The 26824-nt window shown below is 33.9% G+C and overlaps 3 protein-coding genes and 1 pseudogene across 6 annotated transcripts in view; 3 read left to right on the forward strand and 1 right to left on the reverse strand.

The window, feature by feature from the left end:
* On the reverse strand, positions 1–17290 carry LOC148607192 (uncharacterized). 3 transcript variants are annotated; one of them, XM_088546021.1, is made up of 2 exons: positions 17198–17290; positions 1–4057 (listed from the first exon to the last, which is right to left on the reverse strand). In XM_088546021.1, the coding sequence occupies exon 2, from the start codon at positions 4053–4055 to the stop codon at positions 354–356; it is 3702 nt and encodes a 1233-aa protein (XP_088402147.1). In that variant the 5' UTR covers positions 4056–4057; positions 17198–17290; the 3' UTR covers positions 1–353. The 3 variants fall into 3 exon arrangements, with proteins under 3 accessions (XP_088402147.1, XP_088402146.1, XP_088402149.1); XM_088546020.1 differs by lacking the exon at positions 17198–17290 and adding an exon at positions 13492–13590; XM_088546023.1 differs by lacking the exon at positions 17198–17290 and adding an exon at positions 4563–4690.
* Positions 4808–10644, forward strand: LOC148607193 (uncharacterized). 2 transcript variants are annotated; one of them, XM_088546034.1, is made up of 4 exons: positions 4808–4926; positions 7774–7894; positions 8352–8637; positions 9014–10644. In XM_088546034.1, exons 1-4 carry the CDS (start codon positions 4900–4902, stop codon positions 10263–10265), a joined length of 1686 nt encoding a protein of 561 aa, XP_088402160.1. In that variant the 5' UTR covers positions 4808–4899; the 3' UTR covers positions 10266–10644. The 2 variants fall into 2 exon arrangements, with proteins under 2 accessions (XP_088402160.1, XP_088402163.1); XM_088546037.1 differs by having other exon boundaries at positions 7774–7879.
* The window catches only part of LOC148607194 (polymerase delta-interacting protein 2-like), a 29563-nt gene continuing 16235 nt past the window's right edge, over positions 13497–26824 (forward strand). The window contains exon 1 of the mRNA XM_088546041.1: positions 13497–13637. The gene's annotated coding sequence lies outside the window, so the exon portion shown is untranslated. The remainder of the gene's footprint in view (positions 13638–26824) is intronic.
* Positions 17288–25578, forward strand: LOC148607195 (uncharacterized; annotated as a pseudogene).

Genomic DNA, 26824 nt, shown 5'->3' on the forward strand with positions numbered 1-26824 from the left:
TACTACTTTTCTATACATTTAATGTTCTGTACAATGCAGTTTATTGACTTTATCAATAAACAAAATGTGCCAAGTTCATACAAATAACCTATTTTGAGATATTCAAATGTAAAATAAATTTTCGGTAATTATCATTTCCGAATATACATCATATCACTGTGATAGAACTGCTATCAAATTTACACCCAAAAATTTGTGATAAATTAGAAAAAAAATATGTGAAACTGTCTTGTGCACACTAAAATGCCAGTTTTTTTCTCTAAACCCTCATGATACACAATGGACATTTTACAATCAAGTCATACTCCTTCAACGTGAGGTGTAAAATTGTCGCTAATCAGGTTTAAAGCATTTTATATTTTACAGTGACCGTACGCAAGACTACTGATACCATCTTCTAAAATGTATCGTTTATCATCAAATGGCGATAATCCTATTTTATTTAACTCAATGTTGTACAACTGATGGTTAAATGAGCGTATTTGTGTCATCTTGGACATGTGCATTTCTTGGTTGAACAAACACATTTTGTAATCTTCGTGTCTGGTGTTATGTTTTTTGGTACTCTTCGTGATGCCTGTAGCTGTTTTCTTTTCTTTTATTTGCCCTTCTTCTTGATAAATGAAAGAATACATCTTAGATTTAAGACCAATAAATTCCCGGATAGGAATTCCACGTGTCTCGTCTTTCATCTTTCCCAAAACCTTTTCATTGTCCGCACTATATAATGGATGAGTCTGGTCGTACTCAGAGGAGTCGAAGCGCTGCTTGTCATGTAACATATCCTTATAAATGTCATCCGTGTTGATACAATAACAAAGTGAATCTGTATCAGTAAATAGAAGGGTTGCATGTTGTCCGTACTTATTCTGAATATAGTTGTAGTGGAACTCATATACCAACGTTTTCGACAAATCTAATACAGCCAATCCAACGTAAATAGGCTTATCGAGATACACTGTGCCCCTCCGCATGTGGATTGACACTAAATCTTTATTGAATATTTTGAACGCGTTGAATGTCGGTTTGCAAACAAGTTTCCTTGCTTGTGATTGATTGTTGACTAATCTGACGTCTACTCGTTTTCGCACATTTTCCATGGTTTTCCCAAATACTGAATTATTCATAAGTTTAAAAAAATCTTTCTCGAAGTCGTTCTTAGCAGACTTCCGTTTATTTGTGTTAAAATCAATGTAGCACTTCAGCCACGGTTGTTGTTTAAATGCCATAATCCGATGTATTTTGGTCAGCGTCAATCCCAGGGACAAATATAATTTCAAATTCCGGTAGTGAACCACGTACTTTTCTTTAGATCTGAGATTGGGTATTAATTTCTCTGTTGAAAATCCTTTCAATTTCAATTTTGTCTTCAAAGCTTTAGCATAAGGCGATAACAGTTCATCTGTAATTTGCATCTTCTCCGGAGCCAACGGGTAATCGTTGTGAGAATCATGGAGGTTGGATGGGTAGTCAAGATCAACCTCAAGAATATATCCATCTTGGCAATCATCTGGGATGTTCTTAACATTGAAGTTGTTTATTTCATCCTTCTCCATCCATTTAAACCCATCCACCGGAAGGGCTTGTGACATCGCCCATCCATACAAGTTGTTCGCATCCAAATACATAATATAATTTTTAAGTTGGTTTGGATCGTAGTCCGACATCAATGGGTTGTTTGCCTTTGCATGACGATGGGTAATCATTGATACTCCCCCTCTAATTCCCTTTTCTATGAAGAGATGCATATCTATATCAGTGAGTAATTCGAGTTTAACATCGGTCATTTTTAAAGCAGCCTCCCAGGCTAATCCCGGTGTTGTGTAAAAATGAGCTGCATCCAGACCATAATAGTTCAGACACATTTCTCTGAATTGTTCGAAAACATCCGCAAGAGCTAATACATCTGTCGTTACGTAAAGATCGTGGTACTCACCCAAATTCTTTATATCAAACTCTTCCCATACTCTTTGCGCATGTTCATAGTCGTCAGTAGAGATGCCTTCTCCAGAGAGAGTACTGTAGAAATCATCGATAGAAGGTAATTGACTCTCTTTAAATTTTGCTGCGGAGGTTAAATACTCATAAGGGTAAACTTGTTTTCTAAGGAGCAATTTCACCTTATTGCCACCAAAATGGTTGGCCATATGTTTGAACTTTGACGAGCCATCTTTTGCAAGATTATCCACTAACGTTTCCAATGACGCTGACATAAACTGGAAGCTATCTTTAAAGTCCATACAGCCTGATGAGAAGCTTATGTACTTTTCCGTGTTCTTCGGTATGCATTTCAATTGTTTTCCCACTTTCCCTATCGCTTGCATAATGAAATGACTGTCGTATTCCATGAGGTTGTGAAATATAACGGGTATGCGTCCAGTTAATTTAAAGTTTATGTTACAGTCACTATGAGCGGCTCCCCTAAATTTTCCTGTCATGTGACAGTGGTCCTTAACTTTGTCTTCTCCTAAGGCCTTCTTGCAAATATGACAAAGCGAGGAATTCCAAAATTTTCCCCAGTCACTTCTCGACATTATCATTCGCTTCTTGTTCTTGAATTTCTGTTCTATATCCACTTGTTCTTTCATCATATATTCAACGAATTTTTCGGCTGCATCTAAGCCTCGGTACACTACTGGTTGTTTTGACATTTCAGTTGTCAACCCAACTACTTTATATGCAAAACCGCATGGTTCATGTTTTGTTCTTATCGTTGTTGATGACTGTTCTTTCTCGTTTTGATACCCCACAACTGGAACCTGGAGAGTTTCAAAGTCGGCATAAATGACGTATGGTACTTTAAGTTGTTTTCGAATATCTTTATAACGTAACCATTTGTTACTTTCTGATGGTAACTTGGTTTTTTGTGGTACGTTAGTACGACAGCACGGGTAATGTTCTTCTAAAAGTTTCTCCTTAGTGAAACCATGGAGACAATATGGACAGTAGTAATGACGGTTTTTGCAAGTCTTTTGATCAAATAGTAGTCGGTTTAAGTCCTTTATCCAACAATAATGCGAATTCTTACTATTCGAGATCATGAGTAGATTTACATGACGTTTATATTTAGTTTTGGTGATATGCAGGGGGAATATTTCTTCCTTCTCATAACCAAACACGTTTACAGATATTTCATTTTGTTTTTCAAATACTAGAATGTCTTTCATTTTCACTGGAAATGTAATGTTTCTAAACTTTAACTCTTTTACGTAGTCTTTGTATTTACTGATTCTGTCAGAATGCTTCTGCACAGGGTGTAAAGCAGCCAAGACTGACCACATAAAGCATTTGTTGTCTTTGTTTTTGACGTTGATGACAGCATGTTTCGATCTTATTTTTATTGGCAATTGTACATAACTAGATCCGCGTAGTGGTCTATAGCGTGCCATGTGTATGGTTAATTCCACAATTTCGCCGACAGTCCAGTTACTTCCCTGTTGCTGATATTCTACAAATGAATCGTACATGTTGTTTATAGACTCTCTTAGATCCTCGTCAACATCCTCAGATTTTAGACTTGTTTGACAGTTTCCACGAAAGTGGGAAGGTACTGATTCTAAGTAATCACTTCTTCTCCTTTCCATTTTGATTTTTGTGACGAGGTACCATTTAAGACCTCCCCCTTTTTTAATTGCGTTCTTTATTATGGCTTTAACTTTATCAAAGTGGCTTTCGAAAAATGTTATCGGATCGAGTTTAGTCTGATCCGCTACTAAAGGATCGAGATTAATCAACCCATTTGCTTCGATTGTTCGTGTTTGTATCGTACTGTTCAACGCTTTCAAATTACAAAAAGTCTTCTTAAGATTTCTCCTAACTTCTTTTCTTCCAGCACCAGTTTGAGAGGTTTGATGTTTCCTTTTATGACGAAGAAAATTATCTTTTCTTGTAAATGTGGTGCTGCAATCTTCACACTTCAAATCTAATTCAACATGGACTGACGTTTTATGACGACTAAGACTGCTTTTGTGACCAAATCTTTTATCACAGTCTTTACAGTAATATGTCTTTCCATTTCCTGTTTCCATCACTGCGACTTTACTAAAGATACCCATGCCTGCAATAAAGGAAATCTTTTTGAGGAGGAAGTTTAACATATGTAAGCTAATATCACGTGATAATAAACATATATTACAAAACAGTACAGCACAACCTGTTCAAACTAAACCCTGAATAAACAAGAAACCTGCCTAATCCCGTTTCCGTTTGATATCCCATAATTTCAATTTCAGTGCATTTTGAAACTGTATAAACCCAACATCTTCATAAACCAAATAAATGCTTAAGTGCCAAAGAGGTTTGGTTTATACAGGTTCAACTCTACATCAATATGCATTTAAATAACGTCGAGGCTCAGCTATTTCTACTGGAGCATCAATAAGCATATTTAGTTAACCTGCTTGTATTAATATTGGCGATATAAAGCTGACAAATGACCCTCGTTGTCATTAACCGAGTCAGAACTCTTTCCTGAAGCGGTTTTGACTATACTCGGCGTCACATAAATAACATACGGTTAAAATTTGAATAAAAATATTTTCAACGACTTTATTGACACCTACCGTCGTTTAAATTGTCTCAAATGACTTGCTCATTCGTTTAGCCAAACGGCTTCTCCCTAAACATTGAATCGTTAAATTCATGTCCGATTTTAATTTTCGGTGCCAATATTTACATTGTAAAAAGTCGGCCATGTTTACAGTGATCGGATTGCTAGGAGATGTTGTTTACGTTTAAATGGTTTGTCCAAAAACCGAAGAACCCAGAATACATTTCGGCGTTAGTTCGGAAATTTCGGATTTAGTCTACGCAAACAACGTACAATGCCGAGAAGTTGATCAAGCAGACGAACTCCAGTTTTTATTATCCAAACTGAGAAGAATATCATAGTGTGAGAAAATGGTTAATAGGAGGAGAAATTTTGAGGTAGAGAATCTCCAAATTAATACAATATTGATGATATTCCGGTAACAGAGTGACTGGCAATACAGCGTTTCCAAATCAAGCACAAATCAAAACAATGTCAATGAATCAAAACAGAGAGCCTTATCAGACAACTTGGTCTTAAGAATCACAGGCATTAATATCAAATCAATATGCAAATTCCCCCCTTTTTAAATAAGACTGTTAAATATTGACAATACAAGTACACACATTGCAGAACTTGTCATATTTTAAAAGACAGACCTGTATGAAATCTTTTCAAACAAGTTACAACACATTGTATAGCCTGAAAATGATATTTCATTATCATGTATGTATCATGTCACTAAATCTATAAAGTACAACTTCTAGTACAGTAAGGAGAAAACTATTTTATTCTGAGTTGGGGGGGGGGTGCAGTTTTTTATTTTATTCTGAGTTGGGGGGGGGGGGGTGCAGTTTTTGGAAATGAAAATTATGGCCCTTAGATGGAAATAAATATTCTGGCCTAAAACCTCCTATGCTGAAAATAAATATATTTTATGACCTCAGTCAAGTTAGTTCATATACAGAAAAGGTATTAAATAATTCATTGTACAATATGGCAGAAAATGACCTGCAAAATTTCAAGAATAAATATTCTGTGTCCACAAAATTCGCAAGCGCCCTCAGAAGCAAATGATCACCCCATAACCCATTAAGTAAGTATTGATACATACCTGTAACTCATAATGCTATGCAGTGATTGAATCTTAGCTTGCAAATATCATTCTAATAACTAACCTTTATGTTTTGTCCAATCATCAGATAGATAATAAATTAAGAGCAAGCATAGGTTTAAAAGAGAATCTGATAAGCATGCCCTATATCATAAATGCTGCTCATGTCAAATATTGAGCCAGGCACTTTCTTTTTGTTTGGAATATGAGTTCTTATATTAGTTATTATAACTTTACATACTCCCGTAATGATAGAGTGTAGCCACTCATTTTATGTTTCTTCTTTGCATAATAAAATTTCCAATGGATATTAATATAAACTGTACCTAGTTTCAATTTTAATTCTAATTCTTAAATGTCAGACCCCTTATACTAGAAAAGTCATGTTAACTAAAAATGGTGAAAATCACTCGACTCCCACCCCAGGTCAGCCAACATACACCATTTTTCTTGATCAACCATGGTTAATTTGTAAAGCAACAATCCACAGAAATACAAAAGTCTAAATATAAATTTCTTGCAACGTCATAAACATGTTTGAATTTCTCACTAACAGTCAAATTTCACCACTAAATATCTTCATTATACATGTGTAACATACATAATAAAAACCTCAAACTGTGGGTCTATAATGAACATTTCAATCTTTACTCTATGTGGTGAATATAGAAACAATCATTTCATATTTTAATCAAAGAAACCCATATAAATCCTTGAAGAGAGGTTTCACATAGTGCAGTTTGATTTATCCACATACATGTAGTAACAATTCAATTCAAATTTGGCCAAGATCGAATTTTCTATCTTGTCTTTTTTTTTTTTTTTTGTAGAAAACTATATGTCTTGCTCTAAAAAATATGAATACAAACATATATACAAGATATAGTAAGACAATGATAGATACTACCTCCTTATTTCTTGCAAACTTAAATTCTGCTTTTTCATTTCAAATTTTATCCTTACTGCCCTCTTTTATAAACTAAGATGTATAAAATGTACTTCTTATTCATACCTTTTTGAAAAGCCAAGGGAAGGCCAGGATTTATAATTATTATTCTTTAATTACTATATCATGTCCTATAGGGGTGGTGAATTGACCTATATTGGGAATAAAAGGCCAGAGAAGATGCTACACCACTAAGGGAACAACAATTTGAAATTTATGGGAGGAGTGGACTTTGAAAACTTTTTCTACTTTTTTTTGTAACTATCTGTTATAAAATCTTGGTGAAAATATGTTGACCCGTATTGGAGTTATTGACTTTTTTTAGACATTTTTGCTGTTGTTTTATATTTTTTTTTGAAAAATCTTTTCCTTAAAAGATACAATACAGAATTCAAAAAAAGTTTGTATTTTTGTTTTTTAGGGTATCCTAAACAAAATTACTATTTGAATTTTTGATTGTTAAAAAACATTCACATAATTACTAAAAAAAGAACAGAAGGGTTGGACAGGCAAAAATTTGGTCAGGTGAGCAATTGATGCTCCTGGGAGCCTGTTGTTTTTCTTGCTACTTCAATCCTGACTTTTTCTTTGAAATCTGTTCCTAGCCCCACCCCCATTAAATACAAATACTTTATTGGTAACAGTCACAAAAGAAATATGGTTATGACCCAGTTACAACATATACATGTATGAAATAAAAACATTAATAACATTTTTTTTTACAAATGGACATGAAAAAACATGTTAAATCAAATATAAATTGGTATTTCTCTTAAGGATTGATTTCATGTATTCTGTCTCATGAAACAGTTTTAGAATATGGGGTTGAAAGGTGTCATTTTGAATCTGGTCAAATATGTACCTTAAGGGATAAAAAATTGCAATTGCACAGTCGCCTATACCTGCTAGATTTTGAGATGGGTTACCCAATTTTTATGAATTATATTAAGCCTGAATATATAGAATTCATACTTGACTTAATTATTCAATGTTTGAACTTTGTGGTTGTGTCAAGCTGTGCCCTGCAAAGCATTTCAATCCCTACAAAAATGAAGTACATGTACATGTACAATGTATTTATATTTTTTTTAATATAGAAAGAAGTTTTTTTTGAAGTGCAATACTGTACTCAGGTATTTTATGGAGCAAATCGTTATTTAAACTAACGTAAATTATATTTTTCAGGTTTTGGATATTGTGAAAAATATGTTGAAGTTTTTTCAAATGGAAGAAAGATTAAAAAGAGCATGGTGTATTAAAAGCCCTGTTAGTCGTATTTCTAGAGCAACAGGTAATAACGACACAGGTCAATTTCAAATTTAGAAAGTTTATGTGATTCATACATAGTTGGAAATTAATGTTTATATAGTACAATATTGCCTCGATCTAGCAAGGAATATTTAAGTTATTATACCCCCTGCAAATATAGTTATGGGGTATAAAAGAAATCACCCTGACTGCAACGAGAGATAATTAAAATTATGGGTTTTAATTACAAGGAACTCGTAAGCACTATTCACTTCTCTATGAATGATAACATTGAGCACCAAATATAAGAAGAAAGCTGTCACTTGAGTTGATCAAGGAATTCAGCAAAAAAGTGAACAAATACAGAAGAAATTAAATTGGTTGAAAAATTATCTTCGGGAGTCCAAACCTGGAAGTGACTACTTTTTTTCCCAGAAACATTTCCTTAGCTAGGTATACATTAACATATTCATAGTATTTACCAGTCAGGAAGGTAAAATGTTCTTCTTTTTCAGGAATTCATAAGAATACCATTATTGCATGGCTTAAGAAGAATGAGACGAGGAGCGACCCTGTGCAAGATGTGGTGAAGTCTATTCATCTGGCCACTGCCCAAAAACCTGTTCCTGACAGGCAGAAGTTGGATGATTTTGACAAAGGTGTGGTGAGGAGAACAGTTTACGAGATGCACCAGAAGTCACATGCTGTGACCATGCCCGCACTACAGCAAGCCTTGAAAGAGAAAGATATTGTTGTTTCAGTATCTACTGTGGCAAGAACAGTGAAACAACTGGGTTTCCGGTAATTTTATACACTACTTATGTTTACAATAAGACAGTAACATACTGACACATTAGCTGTAAAAAAGTACATGTAGTGCATCTATAAATACAAACCAGATATTTGATTTTAATTCTGATAGGTTTATAAAAATCATATAACCAAGTTTGTCATTTAGTTGATCATAATGCATGATCCAAAGATAAAATCTGTATATGAAATAGTACTTTGCAAGATTTGTAGTTCTTGATCTTTTTTAAAAATAAAAAGGGGGGGTTCAAGGCTTTTATTTTCTCATTCTTTTTTGGGCAAGGTTTTGCACAGATGTAAAAATTTTTCAATGTTTAATCATGGCAAGTTATACATGTACTTATCAAAATTTTATTTTCTTTGTCAGGTTCTACAAGAATGCATCTGAACGGAGATTCATTACAGAGCGTCCTGACATTGTGCAGTGGCGTCATACATACCTTCGCAAGATACGTAAGTTTAGGCAACAAGGCCGCAATATCGTATACTTGGATGAGTCTTGGCTGAATACAAATCATGTGATCAAGGGAGATTGGCTGGATGTTCCCAGTACCTCTATGTCAGTTTTTGAGCCACACTGTAAAGGCAGTTCTCGTAAAATACCTACGGGGAAAGGTACCAGATTGATAATACTTGATGCTGGTTACAAAGGTCAAGGCCTCATCCCTGGGTGTGGTCTGAACTTTGAATCTAAAACCAATAGTCAGGATTATCATGACGAGATGAATAAGGAGCACTTTACAGAGTGGTTCAAAGACACCCTCCTCCCAAGATTGCCCCCTCAGTCTGTGGTCGTAATGGACAATGCTCCGTACCACAGCCACTTGGATCCTGAATTTAGGGTGCCAACAAAAAGTGCCAAAAAGTCAGACATCTCGGCATGGCTGGAAAAGAACAATGTCCGTTACGATAAGAAAATGAACAAGGCTGAGTTAAGTGATCTTGTAAGTCAAAACAAGCCTCGTCCAAAGTATGTGATTGACGGCATTGCATCAGCTCATGGCCATGAGGTTTTAAGATTACCTCCTTATCATTGTGAGCTCAATCCAATCGAAATGGTTTGGTCTAACTTGAAAGGCTTTGTAGCTAGTAGAAATACTACCTGCAAAAAATCAGATTGTATAAAGCTTTTCAAGGAGGCCAAGTCCCATTTTGATGGTCAGACCTGGGACAGATATGAGAGTCACGTGATAAGGGAGTATGAGGAAAAGCTCTGGCAGATGGATGGACTCAGAGATGAGGACGTGCCACGCGTGGCTTTTACTGTTACGGACGATTCTGACACTGATGACAGCCAGAGGACTATTCCTTACTGTGTTTCAGAGGGGGAGGGCGATGACTTAGAAAATGACGATGACCTAGACGATATCTCTGATTTCATTGATCCAGCTGGTGAGGTTTTGTGCAACACCTGTGGCAATGCCGAGCCACCTAAGTCCATTCGGAAGGACAAACACATTGACTGGTTTCATTGTGATATGTGTGATCGGTGGGTGCATAACAGATGTAGCACAAAACCTGCCCTTGCAAGGAATGTATGTCTTCGGTGCTTCTCCATTCTTAACCACCGGGACCTCAGTCAACCACTGATTTTGCCACCAGAAGATATGGAACAATAATATCTTTCTTAAATTCAATAACCATGTTTTGTAAATGTACAAGATTATTTAGATTTAATTTATCAATTGATCAAAATACTTATTTTCATATCTTAAGCAATCTAAAAATAGCAATTTTTTATTCTATTTATTGCTTGAAAATAACAGTAATAATTTGGCACTAAGATAATCATGAATTAAAACTTTTTTTACATGTACATGTATGTATGATATGTGTTATTAAACCTCAAAGGCTCTTGTAGAGTGGACATGCTTGCAACTTTTGATTTGTGTACAACTCAACATGATTTTCCTCAGCACACATTTGTCTAATCTTCGGCTACTGCTTGAAAAGGGAAGATTTTTGGACAGTTGGTTTGATGAATACATTAGCCCATCTTGCACATAAGATTGAATTGTGATAAAAGCAAAATCTGTGATACAATTTCAACATCTGTGATAACTTTTCCTGTTAATAATTGAAATCGTGTTATTTGTTATAATTTAAATTTATTATATATACTATCATGTTTCATTGAATATATTGATAACCCTAATGTTTACAATGTTGTTTGATTCCTTGATAGTTTAAGGTACTACAGTTGATATAGATTTTATATTTACTAGAGGATTAATATATACATTTGTATGATAGCATTGAATTTGATTTGTTTACAATGCACAATTACTTAATATTGTTATTGGAATGAACTTGTACATGAACCTTATCATGCTGATATTGGAATTGTTAAATTATATTATAGTTGTTACATGTTGTGAAACTTATAATATACTATTTTTTTCTCTCCATGTCTTGACTCTTTGATTGAAAATTTGCAAGGTGTCCGCGAATAAAATAATGAATTAGATGTGTACAAAACTCAGGTGAATTTTAGTAAGCCTCATACTAAAATTGCATGTAAACCCTTTTTCTCAACCTACTTGTTTGTACCCAACAAAATGTCTCTACCCTCCTCTCCAAAGAAAAACAAAACTGATCTTTCTGCAATTGTTTTTGTCTGTTGAACACATATATTTGAAAACTTGAAATTGTGAAATGTGTAATACATATTTCCTATCTAAATAACAACAACAAAATGAGTCAAGGACAGTCACAACCGCACAAGAATAACAAGTATTACTTTGTCAAGGACTGGTATAATTAAATCAAACATTCAGAAATGTTAATTTGTAGACTTAAGCTGACAGAATAATGTGGCCATATTTTACTATTATATGTACTTGTAGAAAATGTGGAGTCAAATATTTGTCAATATTGTGTTTAATGGAGTTGCAAAATTATACATGTATGCATTAACAATGTACCATTTAATACACATCAATTCTCTACAGCACAGAGTAGTGAATTTAGAATTCATACTGACAGAAGTAATTACATACAAGTCCAAGATCTGGTTTCTTACAACACAAAAAGTTCTATTTACCGAATTATCAAAGTACTTAAAAGCATTCTGATTTATCACAATATAGTTAGAAACTTGGTTAAAAAGTACACCAGTGAAAAGAAAATATGGACAGACTGTTGCAGTGAGTTTTGGTATATCTCGACAGTTCTATATTGAATCAAACACATATTAACTAACTTGAATAGAGTTGCTGTTGGGAACACACCTGTGTACCGAGATGGTGTACATTTTGTACTTCTATATAGTCCAATCCAAGGAAGATTACTGTGTAATAAATTTACATTTTCATGACATTTTCAGTTGTCAATTCATTACACAATACAATACAGTGATAATGACAATAATGCGAGAGATTACTCAACGTCTCCTTAAGATTAAAATCCCTCAAAGTGCCTGTGTCCCTACAAATTCAAAGTGCCCTGATAAGGATTGTTATGAAGTATTCAGGGACTCTATATTGCTATCAGTATTGTACATGTATGTACATGCACATTGTATATACATTTATTGTCCCTGTCACATGTAAACATGTTTTTATATATTTTTTTTTCTATCGTGGAAGCTTTTGCAAGGAATGCCATGTGTCATATACAAATTCCGCACTGTAAACTGTAAACTCTCCGGCTCTCGTGCTTAATGATCGAGTAATAACTCGATCACAATGTTTTAAATCCGACAAAAATACGTTGCATGTGAGTTGGTAACAAAAGAAAAATGTCTGAACCCAGGAGTCCTGGCTGTCTTACTTTAAATCCAGTTTAAAATTGCCTTAAATCGTAAATGATGCACAGAAACAATGTAAACTGACATGTCTAACTACTTAAAACCAGAACAGCATTGTGTAAAAGTGTCCAGCATATCAGCTTTTGTTTACATACAAAATGGCGGGAATTAATACGATTGTCACCGGAGATCTACGGGAACTTACGAACTTCCGTTGTAAACAATTCGTCCCGTAGAAACCAACATGGCGGATATTAGTATAGGATTTCCCCGTAAGGATTTGTTACGCATGATTAAGCTAATAAGCGACTTGTTTAGGGAGAAGCCGTTTGGCTAAACGAATGAGCAAGTCATTTAAGACAATTTAAACGACGGTAGGTGTCAATAAAGTCGTAGAAAATATTTTTATTCAAATTTTAACCGTATGTTATTTATGTGACGCCGAGTATAGTTTAATCTTTGTAGGGTCTATGTTAGATAGAATCTGTTAATCTCATATAGTTGAGAGGAATTTAGGACGTAGACCTAGGGTAAGGGACATAACTCTTGAAATCAGACGAATATATGTTTGTATCATATTTAATTTCAACAAAGCCTTTCAAGCTTTCCTTTGAAACCAAATGAAGATCAAACGAGATTGATATAAAATGGTGTATACAAACGTTCCATTGTTTTGTAAGAGTTGTGTCCCTTACCCTAGGTCTACCTCCTTAAGCAAACGATGTGAGTAGTTGTTAAATTTGTTTTTTGTGGTATTCTCAGAAATAACACTCCCAAAATTGTAAATAAGTATAAACATGATGCTTTGAACTTATCTTTTGAAATAGCATTGCCGCTTGAATGATCGGCTGTTAGATGTTTCAGCTTGAACAGTACGAATAAATCTGTTGTAAGGACATGGTGGACATCGAACTATTAGACAACGAAGTCACCTAAAAGACAATGACTGAAACGCTTGCGGTAATTTGAGATATACATGTAATTCTGGGTTTAATATCATTAAATCGAGAAAGGACGCAGCCGATTTCAATGCTCGATGACAATACGATCCATTTTAATGATAGTCAAATAAAAAACAATATTTTTTTTATACTTACAGGTAATCAGATTATGTCTTCCCCATTACTTTACTAAAATCATGTGAAAGGTACACGGACTTAACTGGTCTGGTGTCAAGTTAAAGTGTAGAATACCTATTGATTTTCTCGTGTTTATACTCATCAAAAATAGATTCGTCCAGTAGGTGAGTTATGGTTCTATTCGTTTTATTTATTCACATGTATTATTCGTTAGATAGACACACATATTATGCATCTCTTATTTGAATCATGTATTAAAAGCCAAATGCATAAATATTTTATTCGTTTTGATAAGATATGTTTTATAAATTCAGAGAACACTGTCACCCCTTTCTATTAGACTAGATCGATAGACCCTTAAAACGTCACTAATTATGAAATCGTCGCTTTTTGAACGGTTGTGGTTACAGGATATACGTTCGTCTATTATTTAAAAATATATACTTTTTGGCGAAATTGAAATTACAATTGAAATATAACGTCGTTAATTTATACATTTACCTGTGTTTATTGCAATTGAAAAATAGCGTCGTTAATTGACCTGTTATAAATCTATCCGTGGTCATTGCAATTTAAAATGGACGTAGTATTTGACCAATTAAATATATATCAGTGGAATGTTCACACTACACAGAAATGACTATACCAAGCTATATTGATCATAACATTTAACAAGCCATCAAAAGTTTAAGTAAACAAAGGAAATAAACTCACTTAACATCGTGACTTTTTATCGATTATTTGTTAAGGTCAACATTTGTCACCATAAATAAGATAATCCGTTTATTAACAACGATGAACACCACTCTACACGTTGACGTACTCCCAAATAGTAAGGGTGGGGAAATGCTTTCGGGTCCACATGGGTTCTGGGAGTAGGACAGAGCGTCAACAGAGCAGCCCAGCCGCTAGTAGGGCATACTCTGAGTTCTTCTAACAGACATCTACTAACACAATCCCCACAAGGGGCAGTCGTGCGAGATCCGCAAGGATAGTCAAGACCGTATAAACTGACAATCGGAAACGATGGACACACGAGTGAAGTACGTAGCACTTGGTACGTATACGTAGCTGTCATTAAACTGGGCGATCTCCATATTCGATCGACCGTAAACCAAGAATTAAAACTAAATAAAAGCTTAAAACGACCACAGTCGAGCCCTGAATAGTTAGGTAAAGTAAAGACACATCATTCACGCTTAATACAGCTTTGAATGTTGATTGTATTAAATTAAACGTTTGACGTAGGATAAGAATTTGACTAGAATACACGTGGTCCCTTCTTTGGTCCTAAAACAAATTACAACCTCAAAATTCAATGCCAGTTCTCCTTTTCAGAGTATGGCACATTGTGGTACAATTTAAAAAAAAAATCGATATACTTCCATTCAATTTACAATCCGGCCATCCAAAAAATGTTTCCAACTCCTTTTGGGGCTCTCACTCTTAACGTATCGGTTCGAGTAACAACCTCCAAAGTAAATCCAGGTCTTTTTGAAGGGTGCATGCTGTCGTTACTAAAATTAAACATTGGGGTCAGAGAGAAGTTTTTTTCCCATATCCCAAAACGGTTAACCAAATTCTGACATGGGGTAGTGTGTTTAGCATGATGGAATCTATCCGTGGTCATATTTTTGTTTTGATCTGTTAAGACATTTCTCGACGTTTTTATTTGTTCTTTTTTTATGTTTTTTATTCTTTCAAAAATCTTCACCTCTGACATTGCTTGACCAACTGGAACCCAATTTGACATGAATGTTCCTTAGGGTATTCTGCATATAACAAACGTGAGAATAAACATGGCCCCTGTTACTAAAAATAGAACAAAAGGCGTCAGGCAGAAATTTTTCGCATATGTCTCCTAAACCGATAATTTCAAACCAAATTCCGACTGGTAATGGCGTTCAGCATGATGATATCTATCTCTACTGAAACTATTTGACCAATTTGAACAAATTTTGGTATGAATGTTCCATGGAAAATTATGCATGGCACTAATATGGGGATTTTTTATCCGTCGAGCAACATGTCTGCTGTTACTAAAAATAAACACATAACGGAGGGTTAAGTCAGACGTTTTCTCATATACCTCCAAATTCTTTCCGAAATGATCTATATTGTAAGGCCTACAAAAGTCTTCTAGAATCAAAGTTGTAGGACGACTCCTTGTTAGAGTTATTTCCCTTGAAGGCAAAGAATGATGTTTTTAGCCAATCTATTGAAAACTCTAGTGGATAGAAAGAAATTTCCAATTGATGAAATGATTCTTATGATTATTCCTACCAAAGTCTGTGTTGAGTCAAAATTGTCGGACAACTCCTTGTTAGAGTTATTACCCTTGAAAGGCAAAAATTTAAAAAGGTGAGCAATTCAGGCTCCCATGAGCCTCTTGTTCTCATCAGAGTACCCTAGACTCAAAATACATTTTAGTCTGCATTTTAAATATATAATTAATATTATTTGTTAAGTAGCTGTCTTTTGTAAGAATCATGCAAAATCTGAAAAATGTGATACACCCTAAAAAACGCTACATATTTTTATGTTTGTAATTAAGTTGTTTTATGGGTCTATATTATGAAATGTGTAATTATTCATTCAAATCTGCCTGCTCTTAGGAAATAATCAACATTGAAAAGCCAATAGATTCTATTGTATTTGAGTGTCATTTAAAGAGTTATCTCCCTTCCTTTTGAATTCTACAGTGCATTCTATACAATTTTTATCTCGTATAAGCACGGGTTATATAAAAACCAAATGTTAATTTCTGTTTACTAAAGCATTATAAACAAGATATCAAAAATAAACATATGTAGGCTTTCCAACCATGTATCACATTTTGCATGATTCTTAGGCGAAGTGCTACTAAAGTGTTTAGTTGTTACTCTCATTTTAGATGAAGGTGCTGGTTGTATGCAATAAGTTCGTTTTGTTTTATTCATATGCCTCTTAGATAAAAAATATAGTTCTGTAACATACCCCGGATCCATTTGAAATGATAACATTTTGTGTCCACCTGGTTTAAGTGATATTATTGCATGAAACATTCTCTTCTTTTCTTTCATCCGTATGCCTCTTCAGGAATACAGTTTTGTAATGTACCCCTAACTTGAAATGGTTACATAATAAAAATGGTTGTTTCTTCCCTATTTATAGTGTCAAGAGCAGAGACATTGAGTACTTCTACAGCTTTCCCAGCTGTACGCAAATGACGCATTTAAGCTTAAATATTTAAATTTTTGAAAACTCTTTCGAATATGAATATTCATAAAACCAACGAATTATTAGGTTGTAAGAAGAACTCTGTCTAGCGGCTGTGATGCTGTGTTGACAATCAGGTCTACCCCTTGACCCTATGTTGGTTCGAGAGCGTTTCTCCACTCTAACTGACTGGAGTACATAATCTGTACGTACTGACGTATTAAGGCTATTTATATATTTTGCATTATGTAATATATTGATCAGCTTTATGCGCACGGTTTCATCGGAGGTTACATATTCATGCGTCAAAAACAACAAATTGAACAATAACAATTCCTCTCTTCATAGTTTCCAGCAAATGCTGATAGAGTAATTAAGTGTTCCATACAATTGTATCAATAATTAAGTAAAGAACACTGTTCAGTGTCGGATTTGGTTACGACACCAGTGTTTACGTTTTTTTTTAACAATGTAACGAAATGTCGACATGCCCTCATCATTAAATTATAAATAAAATAGTACTTACAGTGTGGAACTTTAAAAAAATAAAACAGTCAGAGAATAAGGTCATTAAGTTAATAACACTATACACACGTTTGCGCATTGATATAAACATCTGAGGTGGAGAGGTGCAATAGAGGAAAAACATCTTAATACAAAAGGTCTCAGTATTGTATTAATTTTCCCATAGACTTCTATAGTGAAGTGCATATTTTTAGGATTTTTTTAAAAAATATGTAAATTGATTCAATAAAACTTTCACTTATGTAGCATTTCTAAGGACATGTGAAAAAATAATTTCCCGCAAAGAAAATAGGGTGAGTCCACGAAGATCGGACAGATAAGTAGTCTCAAACTATAAATAGCCATTTTTCCTACTTTCACTTTCGTTTTGCACTCACCAAACCAACCTTTTCAGTGGAACATTTTTATGATATTATGTTAGATTTTCTTTTTAAAAAGTTCTTCATCTTACAGTGTGATGTTTGCTCTATTTTATAAGTCATTGTTCATATCTTTTGACAAAATATTAGTTTGTAGAGAGGCAAAAAGAAAATGTACTATATTTTTATAGCATCCATGTTTTGACGTACACCTGCTCAGGGATATGCAATACGATACTGGTACCAAAATGTATAGACGTTTTTTTTTTCGATTATCCCCTTTAGTTTTAGACGCCGCCGCTTGAGTTCGTCGTAATCGCGGCAGCCATTACAGTCATGAAAGATTGTGAACAACCATTGGTGTCAATTAAATTAAATTTAGTAATCGTAATTTGTATAGTTCAAAATGAGTGAAAACAGGCCTCCGTTTGTTGAGAAAGTTACAACATGGATTGATGATACGAGGACATGGCCAAACGTGATGTTTGATTATATGGAGACGTTTAGGGTCGGCCTATTAACAAGACGTCGAGAAAAAACAGAACGGGCATTTTCAGATACATTTTTGGCTATAACTTTAGTTTTACTCAATGGAATTTAAAAAGTTAAATTGGTTTTAAAAGAAGAATAAAAGTGATTTTAATTGATATAAGGTTTTTTGAAAAATGACAAAAAATAAAGCAAAAATCTTGACAGGACGAATTTTTTTTGACAAGAAAATGGCGATAACAAGAGGGACATGTCGGTGAATAAAGTTCATTATTTATAAAATGTGTCAGTTTGTCAAATAAAGTTTATTTATCCTGAAAGCTTACAGTCATAGGCACATTTTGATTTAAAAAATATTTCATTTTGAGTCAGTTAAAGTGGAAAAATCTTGACAGGACGGACTTGTTCTGTGAAATGTGTCGTTTTTTACGGGCTACAACAAAGCACTAAATACTTGAAAATTACTTCATGTCTGTCAAAAATACTTAACATATTCTTAAAGCTTAAACGTTTTGCTATATTTTGGTATATATTTTGTTGAAATATCTTTAGAAATAAATTCAAAATCTTGACAGGACGAACTTTTCGAAACCGGAAATTTTCAATTTCTTATTGGATGTGGGGAAAAAACAAAGTTATTTTATTTCTAAACTGTAAATGTTTGTAAAAAAATATTAACGCCTATAATAAATGATATATTTTGATATAAAAGTTTTGAGTTCTTTAACGGGGGAAATCATCTTGATAAGAAAACCAACCTCTTCTAACTAAATTATGTCACTCAGAATGTTAGTTTAAAACGCCAGACTTTGATTAATTTAAGTTTAATTAATCTGAATTAAATATCATCGTATTAGATCAAAATGTAAACGTGACCTGTAATTTATCGTTGTGAACTTATCATGTCATTATCTGCAAGCGTTTAGGAAAAAAGTCCTTAAAACGATTATTTCTGTAAAGTTTGCTAAGTTCAAGGCCCGTGATTTCGGTAAAATCATCGAAGCTAAACCAAACACAAACTTGTATTGTAACTTATCACGGTTAATTTATAATAAAAATCATGTCAATATCTGCAAATGTTCAGAAAAAAAAATGTCAGGAAAAAGGTTATTTCTGTGAATTTTGACAAGTACAAAGCCCGTAATTTCGGAAAAAAATGTCGAAAAGTAAACTTGGCCTTTAATTTATCATGGTGAACTTATTAACCAAAAAATATTTCAATATCTGCAAGTGTTTAAAACAAAGTCCGGAAAACTTAAGATGGACTGATGGACTGACGGTCAGACGGACGGGTCAAACACATTATACCCTGCGCAGCTGCATTGCGTGGGGTGTAAGTATTTAAACTCAGAGTTCTTCTCCTTTGAAATTAAGAGAACACATATTCCATAACAGACGTAAAAGATTAGTACTGTTACTGGAGTTACGCACAATCAGGTGATAAAGGGCAAGTGATTCTTTACATTTACGACATACTGTGAGGTGAAATATTGCATGAAACCAGTCATTAACTTAAGCCAAAATGGTGTATGTCATGACAATAAGATCAAAGATCATGTTCAAAAATCACACACCTTGGTACATGACACTCAACCTTTGCGTGAAATACTCACATACCAAATGCCAGATATCTTAGTAAAAAGGCAAAATAGTTATAGGACAGGCAAAACTTTGGGTGGTATTTTGCCAAAATGTGCATCTTATTTGACCTAAGGTTGACAGGTTAAATTCAGGTAAAATTTTATCTATTCTGGTACGCAAAACTCCACCTTGAGAGGATATACCAACATACTAGATATTAGAAGTCTAGATCAAAAGACAAAAAGTGGTATGGTATGGACAAATTTTGTATGAACGGTGTCAAACTTTGGTGTGTTATTTGAACATGAGGTCAGAAGTCAAGTTCAAATGTCAACCACCCTAGTATGTGATGCCTAGCCTTCCGGTTTTATAATCCCATACCAAATATCAGATGTCTAAGTGAAAAGACAAAACAATTTTAGCCCAGAAAAAAAAAATTGTATGTCATTTGACCTTGGAGTCAAAGGTCGAGGTCAAAAGTTATCCTATCTTGAACATTACACTCTACCTTAATGTGACTTACTTACATACCAAAAATCAGATATGTTTGTAAAAAGACAAAAAACAATATGGCCAAACAGTTTTTTATGGTATTTTGCCAAAACTTTTATGTTATATGTCCTTGGGGTCAAAGGTCAAGGTCAAAGGTCACCTACCTAAAACATTACTCCCTGCCTTGTTGTGAAATACGTAATTGCCAAAGATCAGATATCTTAGTAAAAAGACCAAAAAATAATGACAGACAAAATTTGTTATTTGACCTTGAGGTTAAAGGTCAAGGTCAAAAGTCTCCCACTCTGGTACGCGACAATCTACCCTGAGAGGATACACCAAGATACCAAATATTAGAAGTCTAGGTCAAAAGACAAAGAAGTTATGGTCTGGCCAAAGTTTTTTTATTAAAAATGTTAAGAAGAAGAAAAGTCCTTACAGGGGGTGATTTTGGATCCAGATGAGCAAAAAACAAAGATATGCTACATATTTTTATTTTTGATATGTTTCTGTGGAGAGCACCTACTACACATCCAGGCATACATTTAATTAATATCTTCTTGCTCTTGTTAGCAAAACGGGTCTGAACATAACCTATTTTCGTATATTTCAAATTGTCAAAAAATAAGAATTTTGGTTGCTATGATAACCAGATCTAAACCAACCAGACTGCTTTGTACTTTATTGTAAATTGTTTTTCCATAAGACATACTTCATTAATATAATTATGTAGTTTTACAAATTTTCACCATTAGATATAGAAAAAAAATACTTTCGAATTGTGATGCTTTTGTGTTTTTTAGGCCCAAAATTGGTGGTTGCTAAAGAATGGTAGTCGCTATGGTTACGGTGAAAACATTTTTCATTTTTTAAATTCTCGTTTTTCTATTAAATCCTACACATTGCAAGTTAATTTGGTTCAAATGTCTGACATCGATAAATTACCCACTGCATGATCCTTAGGTGGACTGCTTCTTAATTTATAATTTAACTGAATTAGAACTATAATATACTTGTTATGTATTTCTTTCTTATATAAATTATATAATAGTTTTGACTTTCCTTTGAACTTGCTTTATTTATTTATTTATATTATTTTCATTTATTTAAAGTTAGTTTGTTTGTTTATTTTTTAATTTTATGACATTGTTAATTATGTTTTAACTGTAGTTGTGGTTTTTTATTGAGTTAATTTGTGTTACCAGTTAATTGAAGTGACATGTTGTTATAAAAGATTAACTGAATAAACAATGTCTGGTGTAATCGTTTGATGTATATTTAAGTCTGGCCGTGTTTAGTACAATGCCATCTTTTTCTCAGGTTCAGCATCTGCACAAGATTTGTGTTTCCAAACACTACAGCTTTTAACCCCATTTTATAGTCACAACCTACAATGTCCTCAAAACCATCGACCTCACCACAAGCACAATTATCTTACCTTCTTGGCCCATAAGAGATTTTGGAAACATCCTAAAGAGTAATCAAGGGAACCAAGGTTATATGATTGATTGATTGTTGGGGTTTAACGCCCGAGCAGCAATATTTCAGCTATATTCAGGCGATGAACATGAAATGGGTGATAAAATGAACATGAAATGATGATGATGAATGAAAAAATGGATGGGATACAAGGATAATAGGGTTGCCAAATTTTGATTGCCACAAGATAAAAGGGAGGGATGGGTAGGGTCGGGCAATTTAGCCTCCTGTGGCGGAGCGCAAAGGTTCCTACTCCTATCGAATACCACAGCAGGGTTCTTTAACATGCGAGGAACGTGACATCTTTCCCAACACGGTGCACCACTATGGTTTGCAGTCTGGTTTTTCCGTGTTATAGCCTGACAACCCAAGCATGTAACACGCCAGGGGTACCCCATTCCACCACCTGGGGCACACATCCCAGTTGCTCTGTAGGCAGAGCGCCTAGCCCCCCGGCTAGGTTTCTGAGTACCATTTAGTCGCCTTTTACGACAAGCTTAGCACTGCTGCAGGCCTATTCTTTTGACACCCGGACATGCAATGGGTAGCAAGGTTATAGCGGTAATTAAAAGAATGTAACCCAGGGACAAAGACCAGACATGGAAAACAGATATACACAACAAAGAACATAAAGTAACTAAAATCATAGAAAATGAACAGAAGCAAATGAACAACTCGGACTCCACTACTCTCCCTTCTCCAAACAGAAAATCAAATTGGCCCCGTAAAACCACTTATACAGAATTCAACCGTGTTTGCAATCGCATATAAACCACAATCAACTGAATTAGATTGTTTGTGAGTTTCTGGGATTTTGACGAGAAGCCGTTTTTTGTTTTTGTTTTTGTTACATGCGTAAATCTGTGATTATTGGATTTCCTGAGAAACTGCCATTTATCAAATAAACTATTTAAAACATAAACCTGATTTTTTATATGTTTGAACTGATGTTACCCAATGTATGGTGTATTTGGTCATAACAACAATACAATATCTGATTATGTGAGTCTTTACTTTCATGTGTCCTCCTTTGGTATTTATATAATATTTTACATTTTATTGTTTATCGTTAATTTGACTACCAAAAAAAAAAAAAAAAAATAAATAAATCAGAGCACTATAGATAGTAGCATTATACTGTCTTGAATGCGAATGAAAGAAAAGGTCGAAAAACACTACATATAATACATTCTATGATAAGTACTCATTGTTAGAATGATTTTGTATTTCTTTTTGATGTTGAACTTTTGGTCACTATTTAATCATTTGCGTTACTTTGGCATTCATTTTCTACCGATTTCTTTTTGTGTGTGATCATTTCTTAATTAGATTAATAAGGTGTGAAAGTTTTACAAGCCAGTTAATGGTGATTTGAGATAGTTACTAGTAATCCAATTAACACAGATTACAAATATCATTTATGTAGTTCGACCTGATAAAATGTCTGCTAATAAAACCACTGATGTGAGACTGATTAAAATTCTGTATAGAACAGTACCTCCAAATTTCTTTTTTAACTACATTGATTTTTCATAAAATACATATATATTTTAGTTCTAAGCCTAATTGTGTCGATAAATTAAGATATTTCACCCTGAAAATAGTTCGTCCTGTCAAGATCTTGGATTTATCTCTAACTTAAATTCAAATATCTATACATAAAAATGTAGCAAAATATATAAGCTTTAAGAATATGATAAATATTTTTGAAAGACTTGACTGAAATTCAGATATTTTATGTTTTGTTACAATACCCCCGTAAAGAAAACTGCACAAATCACGTAACACAAAGAGCCTGTCTTGTCATGATTTCTCCCCTTTATCTAACTCAAAAATAAAATATTTTTATATCAAAATATACCATTTATTATAGGCTTTAAGAATGTGTAAATATTTTTGACAGACATTTATAGTTTTGAAAAAAAATAAAATTTGTTTTTTTCCCACATCCAATAAGAAATTGAAAACTACCGGTTGCAAAAAGTTCGTCCTGTCAAGATTTTGAATTTATTTCTAAAGATATTTCAACAAAATATAAATCAAAATATAGCAAAAAGTTTAAGCTTTAAGAATATGTTAAGTATTTTTGACAGACATGAAGTAATTTTCAAGTATTTAGTGTTTTGTTGTACCCCCGTAAAAACGACACATTTCACAAAATAAGTCCGTCCTGTCAAGATTTTTCCACTTTAACTGACTCAAAATGAAATAATTTTTATATCAAAATGTGCCTATAACTGTAAGCTTTCAGAATAAATAAACTTTATTTGACAGACATGACACATTTTATAAATAATGAACTTTATTCACCGACATGACCATCTTTTTATCGCCATTTTCTTGTCAGAAAAAGTTCGTCCTGTCCAGATTTTCGCTTAATTTTTTTACATTTTCCAAAAACCCTTAAAACGATTAAAAGCACTTTTATTCTTCTTTAGAAATCATTTCAGATTCTTGAATTCCATTGAGTAAAACTGAAGTTATAGCCAAAAATGTATCGGAAAATGCCCGTCCTGTTTTTAGACCAACCCAGACGTTTATGACTTTTTAATTTCGTCAAAAGATGTCGATGGCAAAGAAATGAAGAACTACAAAAGTCTCCAGAGCTATACAACTATTTTCGAAGTGGGAATGTCAGTGCAATAACGTATCATACGTCCCAGACTGTATCTAGAATGAATGATGTATACGTTAATTGTGAAGTTGACGGGACAGTCCTCAACGGTTGGTGTTCGTGTTTGGCAGGACAATGCCATTCGTGTAGCCATGTCGGTGCCGTTATGGAAACTAGAACATGCAGTGAGAAATAATCTTACAGGGATAGCTTGTACAGACGAAACTTCTCAGTGGAACAAAGGCACGCCGAGAAATGTTGAACCCAAGGCATTCAAGAAGCCAAAGGTTGGTGACAATATCATTTTAAGTGATGAATATGTGCCCAGTGTGAGAAACACTCCCAGGTATGCATCACACGAGGAGTATAGAAACAATGTTGCCAATTCCAGTCTTTCGAAACTACAATGTATTTACAATAAAGGGGACAACAGCCAACAAAAGTTATTCTTGCACCCCTATTGTTAAGTCAATAATTCAAGAAGACCACGGGGAACATACTTCTATAGATTCTAGCAGAAAATGCCAATCTTTCTACAAGAAATTTGTTGAACTTTCTGCTGAGAAAGTTAAACGTTTACAAAATGCTACTATAAATCAATGTGCCAGTGTTTTATGGAAAGACTCTAGAAAATTGAGTCACAGCCAGCAGTGCTCATAAAGTCACAATTAAGGATACCACTGATGCAATAAGTTTTATCCGTGAACATTTACATCCAACTTTTACTGGAAATAAGTTCACTAGACATGGCTTGGAGCAGGAACCTATTGCTAAGAGTCATTTAAAAGCTCCGGGAAATTCTATCTCAGATTCTGGAATGTGTGTTTCGTTTTCTGGCTTTCAGGCAGCCCAGATGGCATTTTAAATGAAGACACCATTTTAGAAGTAAAATACCCTGTACCAATGCCAAACAAGTGGACTAGTCTTGATGAATTTATTTCAGGAGGGAAATATGATGTCATTAAAAATCATGGACAATATAAACTTAAGGTAAAAGGGAGCAGAGGTTACCACTTGCAGATTCAGTTGACAATGTATTGCACTGGGCAACATAAGAGTCAGCTTTGTGTTTGGAGGTATCCTGATGACTTTATTGTAGTAGATGTCTTGTATGATCAAGATTATGTGACCTTTCATATCAATAGACTTAGGGACTTTTATTATAAAAAGATGATGAACAGAATTGTTGATGAGATAGACAATGATCGCCTTACTTTCAACAAGTTATTTATGATTTTTTTTAAAAATAAATATACAGTCATTGTACATTTGCACATGTATAGTACTTGTTTAAATTGGATTTGCTCCTTTGAATTAAACAAATGTATTATTATATTCATATCATTTCTTATTTTTATTTCTCATTGAATGATTACATGTGGTGATTTGTTTGTAAGTCATAAACTATAATATAATACACTCAAAGAAAAATTACACCAAAAACTTGTAACTAAAATACAGTATATTAATGTACTGGTAGCATGACTACACAAGTCATTATACATGTACATGTCACTACATTATGAATGTTCAAGAAAATCTATGAATTATAAGAATGTTGTTTGTAACTGTATAAAAAAATGTGGACTCCAAAGTTACAAATTAAAACACCAATCTCGAGCTACAGGTACACATACTTTTTACGCCTTTTTATGTTTTCTTAATCTGAAGATCTATCTAGATGTCTGCTGGTTTGATATTCCAGCATTGTGTAGTAATATTATGGTTGTTCCAGAAATAACTTGTAAAATACAAATACCCGTATTGGTTTTTGCTGTTCCTGTTGTTACATACATGTTCATGTATATATTTAAGTCAGGTACAAAAAATTGTATTGACCCTATTTCAACATGTACATGTATCATTTTTTGTTTAATGTGAGGATACATGTAGTTTTCTCATAAGCATTTTTGCCTACGCCTCATACTTTGTTGGTGTGTTGCTTCTGTTTATATATTTTCTAGTGTGAAAGTTCATCTTTACAAACATTTAGGTAACATCCAGAATATGATACATGTAATGGATAGAGACAGCATGATCTTTGGTACTGATTAATCAGTACAAACTGGGCTTAACTGTTTACTGCAGGGTTCTTATTCATGTTGACATTCCTGCTAATTAAATGAAACAACATGTACAGGTATATACGAACTATCTAATCATCTTAGTAGGGATCCAGGGGTACTCCAGCAGTGCTAGAGGTTGTCTGGCGAGCTATTTTCTGACTTGGTGCCATCCTAACCTCTAGCATCTGACATGTTGAAAGCCACCGCAAATGTTAATTTGCTAAACACGTACATGTGTTTTAAAATACTTAATGTCTTAAAAAAGAAGTTTAATCTACCGGAAATCGAACGATAAAAATCCTAAATATTTGTTAAATACCTAGAAAACATTTGTAATGAAGACAGATGTCAGAATGACCAGCAATTTTGAATTAGGTCACTAATTTTACGGAATACAATATATTTTTGACAAAACGAACTTGGAGTTGGTAAAGGCAATTCGTTGGTTAATTTGATATGTTCGTTTCTCAAACACTCAAAAAAGCTAAAATCCACATATAAAGTTCATTTTAACTGCTTTTACAACGGATTTCCAGGATTGCTGGATT

This window comes from Perna viridis, chromosome 9 (genome assembly GCF_037379345.1).
Source record: "Perna viridis isolate PV_CMFRI_1.1 ecotype Kerala chromosome 9, ASM3737934v1, whole genome shotgun sequence".
Lineage (NCBI taxonomy): Eukaryota > Metazoa > Mollusca > Bivalvia > Mytilida > Mytilidae > Perna > Perna viridis.

What these genes read in the sequence shown, in the direction of transcription:
- LOC148607193 (XM_088546034.1), top strand. Translation starts at nt 4,900, where the DNA reads ATGGTTAATAGGAGGAGAAATTTTGAG. An exon ending in ATAGGAGGAGAAATTTTGAG is followed by an intron (nt 4,927 to 7,773) that starts GTAGAGAATCTC and finishes TATATTTTTCAG; the next exon opens with GTTTTGGATATTGTGAAAAA. An exon ending in AACAGGTAATAACGACACAG is followed by an intron (nt 7,895 to 8,351) that starts GTCAATTTCAAA and finishes CTTCTTTTTCAG; the next exon opens with GAATTCATAAGAATACCATT.
- LOC148607192 (XM_088546021.1), bottom strand. Translation starts at nt 4,055, where the DNA reads ATGGGTATCTTTAGTAAAGTCGCAGTGATGGAAACAGGAAATGGAAAG.